The sequence below is a fragment of the Pollachius pollachius genome, assembly GCF_949987615.1.
Source record: "Pollachius pollachius genome assembly, chromosome: 6".
In the NCBI taxonomy this organism is placed as follows: Eukaryota; Metazoa; Chordata; class Actinopteri; order Gadiformes; family Gadidae; genus Pollachius; species Pollachius pollachius.
Window position 1 is genome coordinate 22,407,979 of NC_136939.1, and position 14,449 is coordinate 22,422,427.

Genomic DNA, 14,449 nt, shown 5'->3' on the forward strand with positions numbered 1-14,449 from the left:
CATTAATTAGCCGCAATCCAAACATCATGCACAATATTAAGATTGCTGATTGCAACCGTGTTTATCACACAATCTTCCATTGTGTGCTCTGTGATTGGATATGAAGTGAATAATCTGTCTCTACAGCCCCAAGGTCAGTAGACCATCATGCTAATCCCAGTTTAGCTCCAGCACGGGCTTGCGTGCAACTCAACGCTGCCCCAGTCCAACGGCAGCAAGGGCTAGCTAGCTACCGTCACCTAGGTGTCGGGATTTGTGCAGCTTTTGCAGAATTAAATGGACATTGCAGCCGATAGCCGTTTTAATAAGTGAGGCTTATTATCAATCAATTGGTTCTCCACTTTGATCTCAAATCGTATGGATAACCCTTTTTAACGTTGTGATTCAACCTCCCATCTACATGCCATTGGAATCTTTAAAAATATATTATTTCAGGTCTGTTGAACCACAGGTTTTTATTAAAATGTTCAAGGGTGAAACAAAAACACAAACATATTTATTTATTATTATTTATACTCCAGGGAAGTCATTGCGCTTACTTTAATGCCACGTTATTCTAAAATAATGGAGAACTTTGCTTTGTTGGCCTCATTCACTGTGGATATCTGTTATTATGCCTGAACTGATGTCTGTGGGACACTTCCCTCATGTGGTGAAGAACGGTAACACGGTTCTTTTCTGTTACTCGTTTCCCTGTTGTTGCCCCTTGTCATACATACAAAAACACTCAAATGGAAAGTCAGACAGCGAGTGAACACACGTTGTAGCGCAGATAATTACTTCCTGTTGACTATGGCTGGGCTGTGACCAACGTCACATGACAAGGGACACCTAGGCGACTCTACTGTATGCTTTAGTTTAGACACAGGCATTGTCCAACCCACCCACCCTCACACATACACAAATACATATATACATACGCACAAACAAAGAGTCACTAAACACAAATGCAATACAATATTAAGGTTTATCCGATCAATAGCTCAACATCTTGAGAGGTTCTGAATTGAATATCATTAGCTTAACAAGGCTTAATGCACCTAAACTAAACGCTAGAACCATCACATTATTGCCCATAGGAAGTTGACCATGAGTACAGTCAATGTGCAAAGCACAAGACAACTATTTAACCTGCATTTTATGCTTGTTAGTCTCTGTTTATCCTTCTTAAGGAGTCCTAATGCTAGTTTCTTGGCGGGTGAACAAAACTTTGAAAGCTCAATCAACCACATATCAACACATGATTTATGGTGAATCATGTATGTTTTCTTCAGGGCAACGCTGTTAGAATGTCTTCATGGATTAGACACCAGCACATGTGTGTCCCTGTGATGAGGCAAGGCTTCTCGTGTTAACATGAGGAAATGGGAATGACCTCAGCCAGCAGGTGCGCTTTAAGTATACTGCTGTCAGGGGAGAGGCTGGAATTCAGATTTCAGCCAGATACGACCGCCGCCTCTCACTCTCTCTCTCCATCTGTCTTCCTGTCTCTGTCTCTGTCTCTCTCTCTCTCTCTCTCTCTCTCTCTCTCTCTCGGTCTCTCGCTCTCGCTCTCTCTCTCTGTCTTTATGTGTTTGTGTGTGTGCGAGGCCTCACTTTCCCATCGTCTACAGCTGGACGCTGGTTAGATGAAGGCAAAAAGCAACACAGCTTGCACGGCAACAAAAGAAAAGCCATACAGACCTCCGCCAGTAGGGGGCCCTCTGAGCTCGTCATAGTTTACCTCATTTGAGTTGGGATTCACTAAATGTTAACAGAAATGTAAGGATTGGAGAATGTAGGATACGTATACATAAAACAGCGAAAACGAATGAAATGTTTTCATGACAATATTTATTTGGGTATACCCAGGGAGCAAAGTGGGACGGGGGTAGAAATACCCCCCCGCTAAAGGAAAGCCAAGCGCCCTGTGTGAGTCAGTCCTCCAGCTGTCAACATTATGGAGACGTCTCCCGGGCCGCTCTGTAGAGGTTTCATTTAGGGGCGGGGCTATATGTGGAAGCTTTCACTTTTCTTTTTATTGAACCTTTATTTATTCAGGGAAGGCCACTGACAGCAGGCTCTCTTTTTTCGATGACGCCCGGATTACAACATACAAATAAAAACAGAAATACAAGTGAACAATAGATATAATCAGTCGGTCAAACAACCAGAACAACATTTAAATATCTATAAATAATACAATACAATGGGACAATTAAGAAAGCTATTTCAAACACAAGCAATCCTTATTTAATGCCAATTCAATCATCCCCTTGAACAGATCGGTCGCACAAGGCTCTCCCACTTGCTACCATGGGGGGGGAGGGGTTTACTCTACGTCTGATTGCCGCTGCCATTGGGTCACCTACACGGGTTGATGACGTGTTGAACCCCAATGCAGCCGTGTTCATGTGGGCTTTGTGAGCGTTCATCTTTGTGCTCCTGCTCAACAGGAGGCCCGAAAGAAGTACGACAAGGAGACGGAGAAGTACTGCGCCGTGCTGGACAAGCACCTGAGCCTCTCCGCCAAGAAGAAGGAGTCTCATCTGCATGAGGTGTGTGTGTGTGTGTGTGTGTGTGTCCATCCATCAGTTTGTCCTTCGATCAGGTCCTCCATATATATCAATCATCCTGCCAACTGTCATCCGTTCATTCCGTTCTCAATCATACTTTCCATCCATGTCTCCGTCTCTTTCTTATCTCTTAACTATCGTCATAATCGGAGGCGATAGAGTGCATTGCCTATAGAGGCAGAGCAGGCAGCGAATCTGCCTGCAACCCGAAGGTTGCGGGTTTGATCCCGGCCTCCTCCCAACTAAGTGTCGAGGTGCCCCTGAGCAAGGCACCTCACCCCGCCCTCTCCCTACGAGCTGGCCGTCGTCTCGCATGGTCGACGCGGCCGTCGGTGCATCAGTCTGTGCTTGAAAGGGTGAACGTGAGGCGGTCAAACTGAAGCTCTGGGAGTTGCCACAGGTGACGCCAGCACCGTTTAAATGTGTTGAGTCTCGTGTCGTCCCCCTGTGGTGTGATGCGTCAGGCGGACAGCCAGGTGGACAGCGTGCGGCAGCACTTCTACGAGGTCTCCCTGGAGTACGTCTTCAAGGTTCAGGAGGTCCAGGAGCGCAAGATGTTTGACTTTGTGGAGCCGGTAAGCTGCTTCAGTGTCGTCCTCCGCAATGGATCCATATTGGGTCAAGTCATTCAAGGCCCCCCCCACTGTTAATAGTGGCGGAGTATAAATGGTATAAATGATGTTCAATGTTTTTTTGTTATTTGTTCCAGCTGTTGGCGTTCCTCCAAGGCCTCTTCACCTACTATCACCATGGTTACGAACTGGCCAAAGACTTCAACCACTTCAAGACAGATCTGACCATCAGCATACAGAACGTATGACAGCATCTATGTGCACACACACACACATTCACACACACACACACACACACACACACACACACTGCAATATGTGAAATATTGCTTGCCAATATCCTAGTACATATAATACCCTGATAATGTGTGTCACTTTGTATATAATCTTGCCCTACTATGTGAAGTCAGTGTGCTGCTTGAGAAGGGAGTGTACCTTTGCTTCAAAAAGCTTAACAACCTATAAGCAACAGTGTAGAAAAACCGCAATCGAAAATTCAGAGAAATTCTATGAACTTTCTGATATGAAACACTGCAGTGAGACAATCTTAAGTCTCACTGCAGGCCAGCAAGGACTTCACGGGTTTAAGAGTGCAAACAACAGGTTTTCTGTCATTGTACATTTTTCTTGGGTAAGGTTGAACCTAAATAGCTTGCTATCACATATATGTTTGTGTTTGCTTGTGCGTTTGTCTTTGTGCGTGTGTGTGCGCGCAGACGAGGAACCGCTTTGAGAGCACACGCTCGGAGGTGGAGAGCCTGATGAGGAAGATGAAGGAGAACCCCCACGAGCACAAGAGCAACAGCCAGCACATCATGGAGGGCTACCTCTTCATCCAGGAGAAACGTACACACCCCCACTCACACGCACACATCACATCTATCTGGGGGACTTTTATTTTGAAAAAAAAATCGTAAATGACAGACAAACATACACATACATATACATATATATATATACACACATATGCTGTACACACTTTTATTTTTACTTTTATTTAAAAATAAATCTCAAATGTTTCTATCATTTTATTCATTTATGTTTTTATCTCATTCAGTTATCTATTTCTATTTTACCAGGTTCAAATGTATTATTTTCTCTATATCCTTGTTTCAAAGGTTCAATATTTCTTTATCTTTCACGATTAGTTACACATTCTTTCATTCTTTCTGAGATCGTCTTTCTAGTTTTCCTTTGTTCCTTCTCTCCTCCTCCCTCCTGTCCATCACACCTACTGCCCGCCTCCTCCCCCCAGGTCCCTTTGTGTCCTCCTGGGTCAAGTACTACTGTACCTACCACAGAGAGCCCAAGAGGATGACCACCGTCCTGTTTGACCAGAAGTCAGGAGGGAAAGTGGTGAGCTCAGTCGTTCCTACTGTCTGTCTGTCCTACTGTCTGTCTGTTGGCGGACGGTTTGTCTGGCTGTCAGCTGACTGTCTGTCAGCTGTCTGTCTGTCTGTCAGCTGTCTGTCTGTCTGTCAGCTGTCTGTCTGTCCGTCTGTCAGCTGTCTGTCTGTCCGTCTGTCAGCTGTCTGTCTGTCAGCTGTCTGTCTGTCTGTCTGTTTGTCCGTCTGTCAGCTGTCTGTCTGTCCGTCTGTCAGCTGTCTGTCAGTCAGTCTGCGTGTCAGCTGTCTGTCTGTCTGTCTGTTTGTCCGTCTGACAGCTGTCTGTCAGTCTGTCAGCTGTCTGTTAGTCTGTCTGTCAGCTGTCTGTTTGTCTGTCTGTCAGCTGATTGTCTGTCTGTCTGTCAGCTGACTGTCTGTCTGTCTGTTTGTCCGTCTGTCAGCTGTCTGTCAGCTGTCTGTCAGCTGTCTGTCAGCTGTCTGTCAGCTGTCTGTCTGTCTGTCTGTCAGCTGATTGTCAGTCTGCCTGTCAGCTGTCTGTCTGTTTGTCCGTCTGACAGCTGTCTGTCAGTCTGTCAGCTGTCTGTTTGTCTGTCTGTCAGCTGATTGTCTGTCTGTCTGTCAGCTGACTGTCTGCCTGTCTGTCGGCTTTCTGTCTGTCTGTCTATCAGCTGTCTCTGAGTCTGTATGTCAGCTGACTGTCTGCGTGTCTGTCGGTCTGTCAGCTGTCTGTCTGTCTGTCAGCTGTCTGTCTGTCCGTCTGTCAGCTGTCTGTCAGTCTGTCAGCAGTCTGTTAGTCTGTCTGTCAGCTGATTGTCTATCTGTCTGTCAGCTGACTGTCTGCCTGTATGTCGGCTGTCTGTCTGTCTGTCTCTCAGCTGTCTGTCTCCGGGGAGCTCGGCCCACTCGGGCCAGCCACTCAGCGTTTATTCATTCCAAGACAACGCAGGACTGGGCAATAGTGAAGGCTTTGGACTAGTTACACATATAACATATGTTTTATGTCTGTATTTATAAGGATAGAAAGAGAGAGAAGAGTATGAAATAAAAAGAAATGTGTCACCTAGATTTATGCCATTGGCGTAAGACATGACACCTAAGTGCGCTTGTTCATGCAAATAAATCCCATCGTAAAATGTAATAGCGATAAAACATAATTGAATGTTTCTCTGCTTTTGCATGTCTTAAACTGTGTTACAAGTCCTGCTGGCTGGTCCCTTAACTCTCTCTCTCTCTCTCTCTCTCGCTCTCGCTCTCGCTCTCTCGCTCTCGCTCTCTCTCTCCCCCATCTTTAGGGAGAAGAGGAAAGCTTCATTCTCAAGTCGTGTATCAGGAGGAAGACGGACTCAATAGAGAAGAGGTTCTGCTTTGATGTGGAGGCAATGGACAGGTGTGTGTATGTGTGTGTATATAAGTATGTGCATCTTTACCTGTGTGAGCTGGGTTTGTTTTTCTTGACTTACGTATTCTCTTTACGCACACGATGTATTCATTGTGTCGTAGCTTAGAGCTGCCACTTGGTGGTACTCCCGAGTCGCTTTAGCCCTGTAGTATGAGGACGTGTCAGGCTCTGTGAACTCTTTGTCGGTTTGTTTTTCCTGACCTGTGGATGCAAGTCCCAGCCATTATGATTTAAATACCAAAAGCCATGGAATTTTGTATTGGAAATGTATACACCCTTGAAATCACTTAACGTTGAAATATTGTACTTAGAAAATAAGTAATCCAAATTTATTTGTTTTAAATTCACCTCATGGAAAATCTAATTTGACATTCCAACTCGTATTATTTTAGAAACAGCTCTTAAATTATTATTTTTCAATGTTAATACATTCAGATACAAAAAATATTCACTTCTAATTCAAGTTGTCAAAATACAGATAAGAAAATTGATAAAATAAAATAAAAAAACAGTAGCCGGGAATTCCGAGAACAGGTCGAAGCAATCAAGACTGAATGCAAAAAACCTACCTCTGGCCTGGGTGCGCAGCCTGTCTCTCACGTAATCAAAGAAAATGGCGGGAGAATTCAACCCAACGAGGGCAAACAGGAAGAACAACCGGGCTCCTGTCAGTTGTTTGGTTTGGGGATCCTTACGACTTCAATGACAGTCAGCCTCGATTGCTTCGGCCTGTCCATTGAAAACCATGCTAATCTGAATTAGTGAACATTAACAAAAAAATATATGAAATCCTGTTTTTGAAATGGTACGACTTCAAATGCCATGGTTGAATTTCAAAGAGGTTCATTTAAAATGAATGCATTCAAGTGACCTTGTTTTCAAAGTTTAATATTTCAATGTTATGAATTCAAGGGGGTTCATATTTCCATATACAAAGTTCAATGGCTTTTAAAATTCAAAACATTATAGCTGTGATTTGCTTGCTTCCATAACTTCACACACACACACACACACACACACACACACACACACACGCACACACACACACACCTCTATCTCTTTCACCCCCCCAGCCTCCCTCAGCACCCCTAGACACCAAAGAGGCACCCAGCACACAAGGTAAATCAGGGAGACAGATGCAGACGGAGGGGTTGCCTGGCCGGGAGGGATACGTTCAACCAGGGGCGAGATCGAAATGGGATCTGATGGATTTCTTAGAATAAACCAGTCAGCCTCCATCTTGAATGTGTGTGTGTGCGTGTGCGTGTGTGTGTGCTTTGGGGCGAGTAGGTGAGTAGGTGTGTGTCCATGCATATGTGTCTGTTTGCGTTGAGTATTCATTTTGTGTGCGTGCATGTGTGTGTGTGTGTGTGTGTGTGTGTGTGTGTGTGTGATGTGTTGTGTAAGTGAGTTTGTGGGGGGGATTGTGCTGACATACAATATACTGCTAAGAGCCTGTGACCTGACAGCAGGCCTGATTGGAAAGGCAGAGCACAGTCTGGACTCGATGAGATTGATGGGTCTCAGCCTGTGTGTGTGTGTGTGTGTGTGTGTGTGTGTGTGTGTGTGTGTGTGTTTGTGTGTTTGTCTGTGTGCCTTTGCTCAAAAGTGACTGAATGCACTTGCGCATTGACTCATATTCATTCATTCATTGGAATAATCATTCATAATTCTAGACGTATATTTATATCTATTGATAGGCAGAAATTGATGAGACATTACATTTATATACTTTATATTTGTTTGTACATTTGACAGACTGCACTGCACTGAATGACACATGACAATTGACAGACTGCACTGAATCCCTATCAGATATTCACTGCCAATTTATTGAGCCAGCTGCTCAGTGTTTTACTGTATCTTTATTTTTTGTTGTTATTTATATTAATTCCTAATATCTTGGTTCTTTACTCCTCCACGAGACTTTCAACTGTACCTCACCTGTGTTTCATGCACATTGCCGTTGCTGTTATGACACCTGAAATACCTCCCGGGATTAATTAAGGTTTATCTCATCTTATCTTATGTGTTTGTATGTGTGTGTGTTGAGAGCCATTAAAATAAGAGAGAGATATACACAGAGTGTATATCTCTCTGTGTGCGTGTGTGTGTGTGCGTGCTGGCGTCAGCAGAAAACATCGCAGGGTCTGTTTTGGAGGTCATTCTCCTGTGGAGAAATACTTCCTACATGTGAATGCAACGAATTTGAATTTCCATGTATGTGGACACAGGGAATTAACTGGAATTGGTTTGTCTTTCTGTGTGTGTGTGTGTTTGTGTATGGTGTGTGTGTGTGTGTGTGTGTGTGTGTGTTCGTCTGTTTGTCTTTCCGTGTGTGCCTTTGACTACTTGTGGGTGTGCGTGTGTGTGCGTGCGTGCGTGCATGGGTGTGTGCGTGTGCGTGTGTGTGTGTGTGTGTACAGGCCTGGGGTGATCACCATGCAGGCCCTCTCAGAGGAGGACCGCCGGCTGTGGATGGAGGCCATGGATGGCAGAGAGCCGGTAGGTTACCACGGTTACCAAGGACGTTCAAAGGTCAACTCTTTATGTAATGGGTTTCTGCCCCCTTACAGCATGTCCACCGCTCCGGCTTGTCGACTTGGTGTGCAGCCAGCCGGTGTGCACTCATAGGCTCATAGGATACCGTGTAAACCACGGGCACCGATTGAAACAATAAAGTCAAACACATGTCCAATACATATTGTTCTTTTTTTCTTGCAACCACAGGTGTACAACCTGAACAGAGACCACCAATCAGAAGGCGGTGAGCTAACGTCATTACTGCGGTCGAGTTCAGTCCGAGCCCTGTGGAGTCTCTGTTTGAACTGACGGACTCTGTCTCTCTGTGATTGGTTAGCAGTGGCCCAGCTGGACGTGATAGGCTTCAACGTGGTCAAGAAATTCATCTACGCGTTGGAAACCAGAGGTAAAGCCTTGTTGCCATACCGACGTGTTCCTTACCCACGGACCACGTGACATCTGGTCACTTTCTTACCCGTTTCATGTGTGCAATAGACAGACGGACACTCAGAAAGGATGAGTGGAACTGTTCCACAGATAATCAATAAAGGCCTATAACTAATTTCTTGGTTTCTATTGTCGATGTTGTTCCCGTCTCTCCTCCTCCTCGTCCTCTATTCTCCTCCTCACCTCTTCTCATCTCCTCTCCTCCTCTCCTTCCCTCCTCTCCTCTCCTGCTCCTCTGCCCTCCTCCGCTAACTGCTCACGCTGCAGGTATAGACGAGCAGGGATTGTACAGAATTGTTGGAGTCAACTCCAGAGTACAGAAACTACTGGGCCTTGCTATGGGTAAGCATGACTCAAACATGCACACACACACACACACACACACACACACACACAGTCCAACCACAAGCATGTACTCACTCGTGTATGCGTCGGCGCTTACACATTAGGTGACAACCGTTTACATGTGTATCCGCGCGTATATTTAGTTTGGCATTTCAGTGGTCCCAGCTGGAGCGGAACTTAATCCCGAAATAGCTCTCGGAGGAAGGATTAAAGTCAACAGATGGATGGCCATGTAGTGGGAAAGATAAGCAAGTGGAGACAGAGAAGGGATATGTAATCGAAGGAATGTTACCAAATTCCTTCTGTCATGATCACACAATTGTGTGGTTCTATGACATTAAGCAAGTGAAATACATTTCTACCATAAAATACCCCTCAAAAGGAAGTCGGTGTTGGTTGGTTTGCATTTCTTTCCGACCAAACATGACCGCATAATGACAGGGATTCATATCGGAGGAACTACACCACTGCGTGTCATGAACAACCCATGGCATATGACCTCCCGCACTGCTCCCCAGTCTTGCATTGCCTGTTTCAATGCTTGTTTTATTTCACAGTGTGTGAAATAGCTACAGTATGTTTTCTGTTTCACCGTTGTTAATGTCATCCTGAAGCACTCGGGGCCCCATCAATCCAGCTGACCTCCTTACTGCCTGCTCACTGTCTGACCTCCTGTTCCCCCACGGGTGTGCCTCACTGCAGACCCCAAGACGTGTGCTGATGTGGAGCTGGACAGCCAAGAGTGGGAGATCAAGACCATCACCAGTGCCATCAAGTACTACTTCAGGTGTGTGGTGGAACGCGCCCAGACACTGCTGCTGCTTGGTTTCAATATGAGGGATGGATGGGAAGTATAGAGGGATGGATAGAAAATATAAAGGGATAGATTGGAAATATAGAGGGATAGATTGGAAATATGGACTTATAGATAGATAATATTGAGGGATGGATGGTAAATATGTTGGTATGGATGGATAGGCTAGATAGCATTGATGGACATCAATAAATATGGATAGATCGATCTAAAATATTGATGGATGGATATGGATCGGTTTAAATTGTATAGGAGTATACGATGGATGGATGGATGAATGGCAAAGTCCGTCATCAATGTATTGTGAAATCACGTCCCCCTATGCTACACGCTCAAGGGCATGCCGGCCGCTCGCCCGTATTGCCATGGAAACTCAGCCCTCGCCTCCGTTCGTCCCATAATCGTAAGAAAGAAAGAAAGAAAGAAAGAAAAAATAACAAAAAATTATTTTTAAAGTCGACCTGTTCTCGGAATTCCCGGCTACTTGTGTACGTTTTTTTATTTTTATAAAGACACTGATCCACTCAAATGATTTGAAACTACATAACTGAAAGACTCTCTCTCACACACACACACACACACACACACACACACACACACACACACACACACACACACACACACACACACACACACACACACACACACACACACACACACACACACACACACACACAGTGTCTTCTGGGTCCATTAGTTTTGTGAGGCGTGGTAAAGTGGTCTCCAGCTGGGCAAACTCCTCTGAATGAGTGAGGGGAAGCATTTGAACAAAGGGAGATAGGGACCAGTTCACCAACGTATAGTATTTAAGTCTCCCCGGGGGGAGATCTTTTTGCCGTTTTTACACAAGCTCCAACTGTTTGTATTATTTATTTAATAAAATCTCCCTTTTCTCTTCTTTGTTTCTCCAGAATGCTCCCTGCCCCCCTTACGACATACCAGTACCAGAGAAACTTCATCAAGGCTGCCAGTGAGTGTTTCTGTATGTGTGTGTGTGTGTGTGTGTGTGTGTGTGTGTGTGTGTGTGTGTGTGTGTGTGTGTGTGTGTGTGTGTTGTTTGTTGTGAGTGTGCATGTGCATGTTTTCCTTGCCACGTATCTGTTCTAGAGGCCCGACCAGCTGTTGATGCATCCTCTGGGTAAGCCCGGCCCTAGTTGAAACCATGTTTAATACAGAGGTTAGTTACATCAAACCGTTTAGCACAATTCAGGATGCAATTCCGACGCAAACAAGATTTTTAAGCCTTTGCCGGTCAATCGTTTTGAGGCCATAGTAGAAGGATGTTTAGGTCAGTAACCCGTAGGAACGAATTTGGATGAATCTTTTCTTAGGTTTTTTTTTTGATGTTTTGTAAAACATTTTTTAGAACAAAAAAACAATCAGTCATGAGCTTTTAAATGGAAACATTGGGGACAGTGGCTCAGGAGGTAGAGCGGGTTGGCTGGTAACCGGAAGGTTGCTGGTTCGATCCCTGTCTCCTTCTGGCCGAGTGTCGAGGTGTCCCTGAGCACGACGCCTCACCCTGACTGCTCCTGACCGGCTGGCTGTCGCCCTGCGTGGTTGACTCCGCCGTCGGTGTGTCGGTATGTGAATGAATGATTGTTAGTCGCTTTGGATAAAGGCGTCAGCAGAATCTCCCAACTGTAAAATGAAAAATAAAACGTTGTCAATGTGGGGAAGGCCCGGTACCCTGTGTATGCACTGCATCCACGACGTCGCTATGGCCAGACGTATGAAAATGCGGTTGTGCGTTGGTCTGCTCTGATGAGAAGGAGGAGGTTGTTCAGGGCGCCACGGGGGACGGCTCAGAGCAGTCATACACAGCGGTGGACGCTGTGATCCTGTGCTAGGCCTTGTGATGTCTGAGGGGTCACCTGCTGGTGTGTTGCCATGACACCCACCGAGCACCCCTGCCCTGGGGTGCTACATGCTCATGTGGGTGCATTGATCAGGCTGCTGGCTCCCTCTGCGCCGGTGAGGGTGGCGGATCGACTCGGGGTCCTAGATGCGCAATAATGACACACTTCCTGTAGACGCTGTCTTTTAAATGCGCATGCGGGTTTCATTCATTCCCATGTTATTCCCAAGTATTAACGATCTCCTTTTGTTTTCTAATCTATGAATTATAATCTAATGTACAAAGACTGATCAGATAATATTTGTGGCTTTAGATCGATGGCTAACGTGAGCTAATAAACGTTAGCGGGGGGGGGGCTTTCATCAATATAGGATTAGTTTTGTAGGTGATAATTACTTTAACATATGTGAAAATAAAAATATATGTGCAACCGAGCGTTTTATTGTCGCTTATACTTGGGTAATATATAAAAGAAGAATCGGTTAACTCCATTCACTGAACGGGGCGAATGAATCACATTGAGCATTCTTTTTATGTCCATGATTGAGCCCCGTTGATAAACAACCCTGCCGGGTTCTGTCCGTTGGCTTGTGTCGATACGTCAAGTGTCGATAGGTCATCTGTAAGCGCAGGACCCCGAGTCGATCTGGCACCCACACCGGTGTTCTGCCAATTTATGCTACCTATCAGATTTTCTTCCTGGTGGCTCTGGTTATGTGTATTTTACACCACTTCGGTTAACAGTGTCGTCATGTGCAGAACCATTAGGTAGCAAAATCTGACCAGGGAGCATAAATTGGCAGAATAGCGGCGCCGCACAACATCTCGCAGTGTGGAGATGTCGAGATGTGAAAGAGGGCATTTAGAAGGAAGTGGAAGCAATTGAAGGAAATCACAAGATGGCCGCGTCGACCATTTTGTCAGACAAACGCAATCAATGTTTGGTTTGCACTTGGTAAAAGGTAATTGAATGACTTAACGGCTCTTATTTTAATGGCTCTCAATTTGGACCCCACAACACATGGCTAAACCCGGATGGGTTGAGCGTTTTGGTTGAACTGTTGAACAGTATTTGTTTCCCTGGCGGGGCCTAAGAGACGGGACGCACAGGCAGACCAGCGCGCTCACGAGGGAGAGAGGATCCTGAAGGTACCTGTTGTTGCCTCATCGCAGAAGTGAGCCAATTCCAACAGTGAAACAAAGTACAGTGCATTGGGCTACGCTTTCAAACGCGTAAAAAGAAATGGAGATCCGTGTCCAAGCCTCCCACGGCCCCATGTCTGCAGAACAAGGGCTACCTGCTGTCTTTTGACTGTGATTAGGTCTGTCTCACTACCTCTGATCTGGTTTGCCCCGGTTTGATCTGAATGCTGTAGGGCGTCTATTTGTGGCCTTTCGTTTATGGCTCATTCTGTTGTCATCAGCTAAGCGTCCTATGCAGTCTGGCTGCATTCCCAGGTCGCTAAGACATCATGAAGCGGGCTGAGCTGCTACGAGGGCAGACGGCAGGAAATGGCTGTTTGGCTGTAGCAACGGCGGCAGGAAATGACTTCACAGCTGTGTGTGTGTGTGTGTGTGTGTGTGTGTGCGCGTGTGTGTGCGTGTGTGTGAACCTGTGTGTGTGTGTGTGTGTGTGAATCTGTGTTTAATCTAAATTTCTGAAGAGTCTGTCCTGAGATGAACTTACTCAGCCTAGCCCTCCCCTCTCTATCCTCGTTTCCATCCCCCCACCTCGTTAATGTGAGCTCCCCGGCCCGAACCTGCCAGACACAAACACACACGCACACACGCACACACGCGCGCACACACACACACAGGGGTACTGTTAAAGACATGCTACAGCAGGAGAACACACACACATACCAATAATATAAAATATAGTCTGAATTACCCTGGCTGGTTCTTGACAGATCACATTTTGATCTGATAACTTTTTACTTTACCGCTGATAGTTTCACCACTGTCTTTGTCTATCTCTCGCTCTCTCTCTCTCTCGCGCTCTTTCTCTCTGCCTCTATTTCTCTCTCTCTCGCGCTCTTTGCCTCTCTCTCTGCCTCTCTCTCTCTCTCTCTCTCTTTCTTTCTCTCTCTGTCTCTCTTGTGCTCTCTCTGTCGCTCTCTTTCTGTCTCTCTCTCTCTCTATCTCGCTCTCTCTCTCGCTCTCTCTCTCGCGCGCTCTCTCTCTTGGCTTGTTGTTCTACCTTTGTACCATTTACCGTTCTACCTGTTGTACCTTTTAGGAGATCCTGCGTAATTTATCGTGCACACCGTACCATTTGATATGACTCGCTTTGAGCCGACGTGGAAGTTTGCAACAGGCGAGTGTTAACATGTGTAAATGAAAGCCACCACATATGTTGTTTTCATTTCAGTTTAACATTACATCTTACTTAAGTTCTTAAGAAAGAACGCTGAGCGAATTGATCTACTTTTATCTATAGATAATGGCATATTTATTTATTTAATGCTGCGGCATGTTGCCAAGGCCTTACAATCTACTTCCCACAATGCCTTGTGTGCACTCGTAGTGTATGTGCTACAGGCTGAACCAGAACTACGGTGGCTATAAACCAGCCTCTCTAGAAGTGGCA

At 45.6% G+C, this 14,449-nt stretch overlaps 1 protein-coding gene across 3 annotated transcripts in view; it reads left to right on the forward strand.

The window, feature by feature from the left end:
• The window catches only part of LOC307077146 (rho GTPase-activating protein 26-like), a 72,939-nt gene that overhangs the window by 40,026 nt on the left and 18,464 nt on the right, over positions 1-14,449 (forward strand). For 2 of the 3 annotated variants that reach the window (XM_079738451.1, XM_079738453.1), the window contains exons 5-16: positions 2,436-2,537; positions 3,020-3,130; positions 3,265-3,369; positions 3,844-3,973; positions 4,383-4,483; positions 5,766-5,860; positions 8,299-8,377; positions 8,603-8,639; positions 8,733-8,801; positions 9,110-9,184; positions 9,890-9,974; positions 10,913-10,971. In XM_079738451.1, the coding sequence (XP_079594577.1) occupies positions 2,436-2,537; positions 3,020-3,130; positions 3,265-3,369; positions 3,844-3,973; positions 4,383-4,483; positions 5,766-5,860; positions 8,299-8,377; positions 8,603-8,639; positions 8,733-8,801; positions 9,110-9,184; positions 9,890-9,974; positions 10,913-10,971 (1,048 nt within the window). The remainder of the gene's footprint in view (positions 1-2,435; positions 2,538-3,019; positions 3,131-3,264; positions 3,370-3,843; positions 3,974-4,382; positions 4,484-5,765; positions 5,861-8,298; positions 8,378-8,602; positions 8,640-8,732; positions 8,802-9,109; positions 9,185-9,889; positions 9,975-10,912; positions 10,972-14,449) is intronic. The other variant, XM_079738452.1, reaches the window with a different exon arrangement.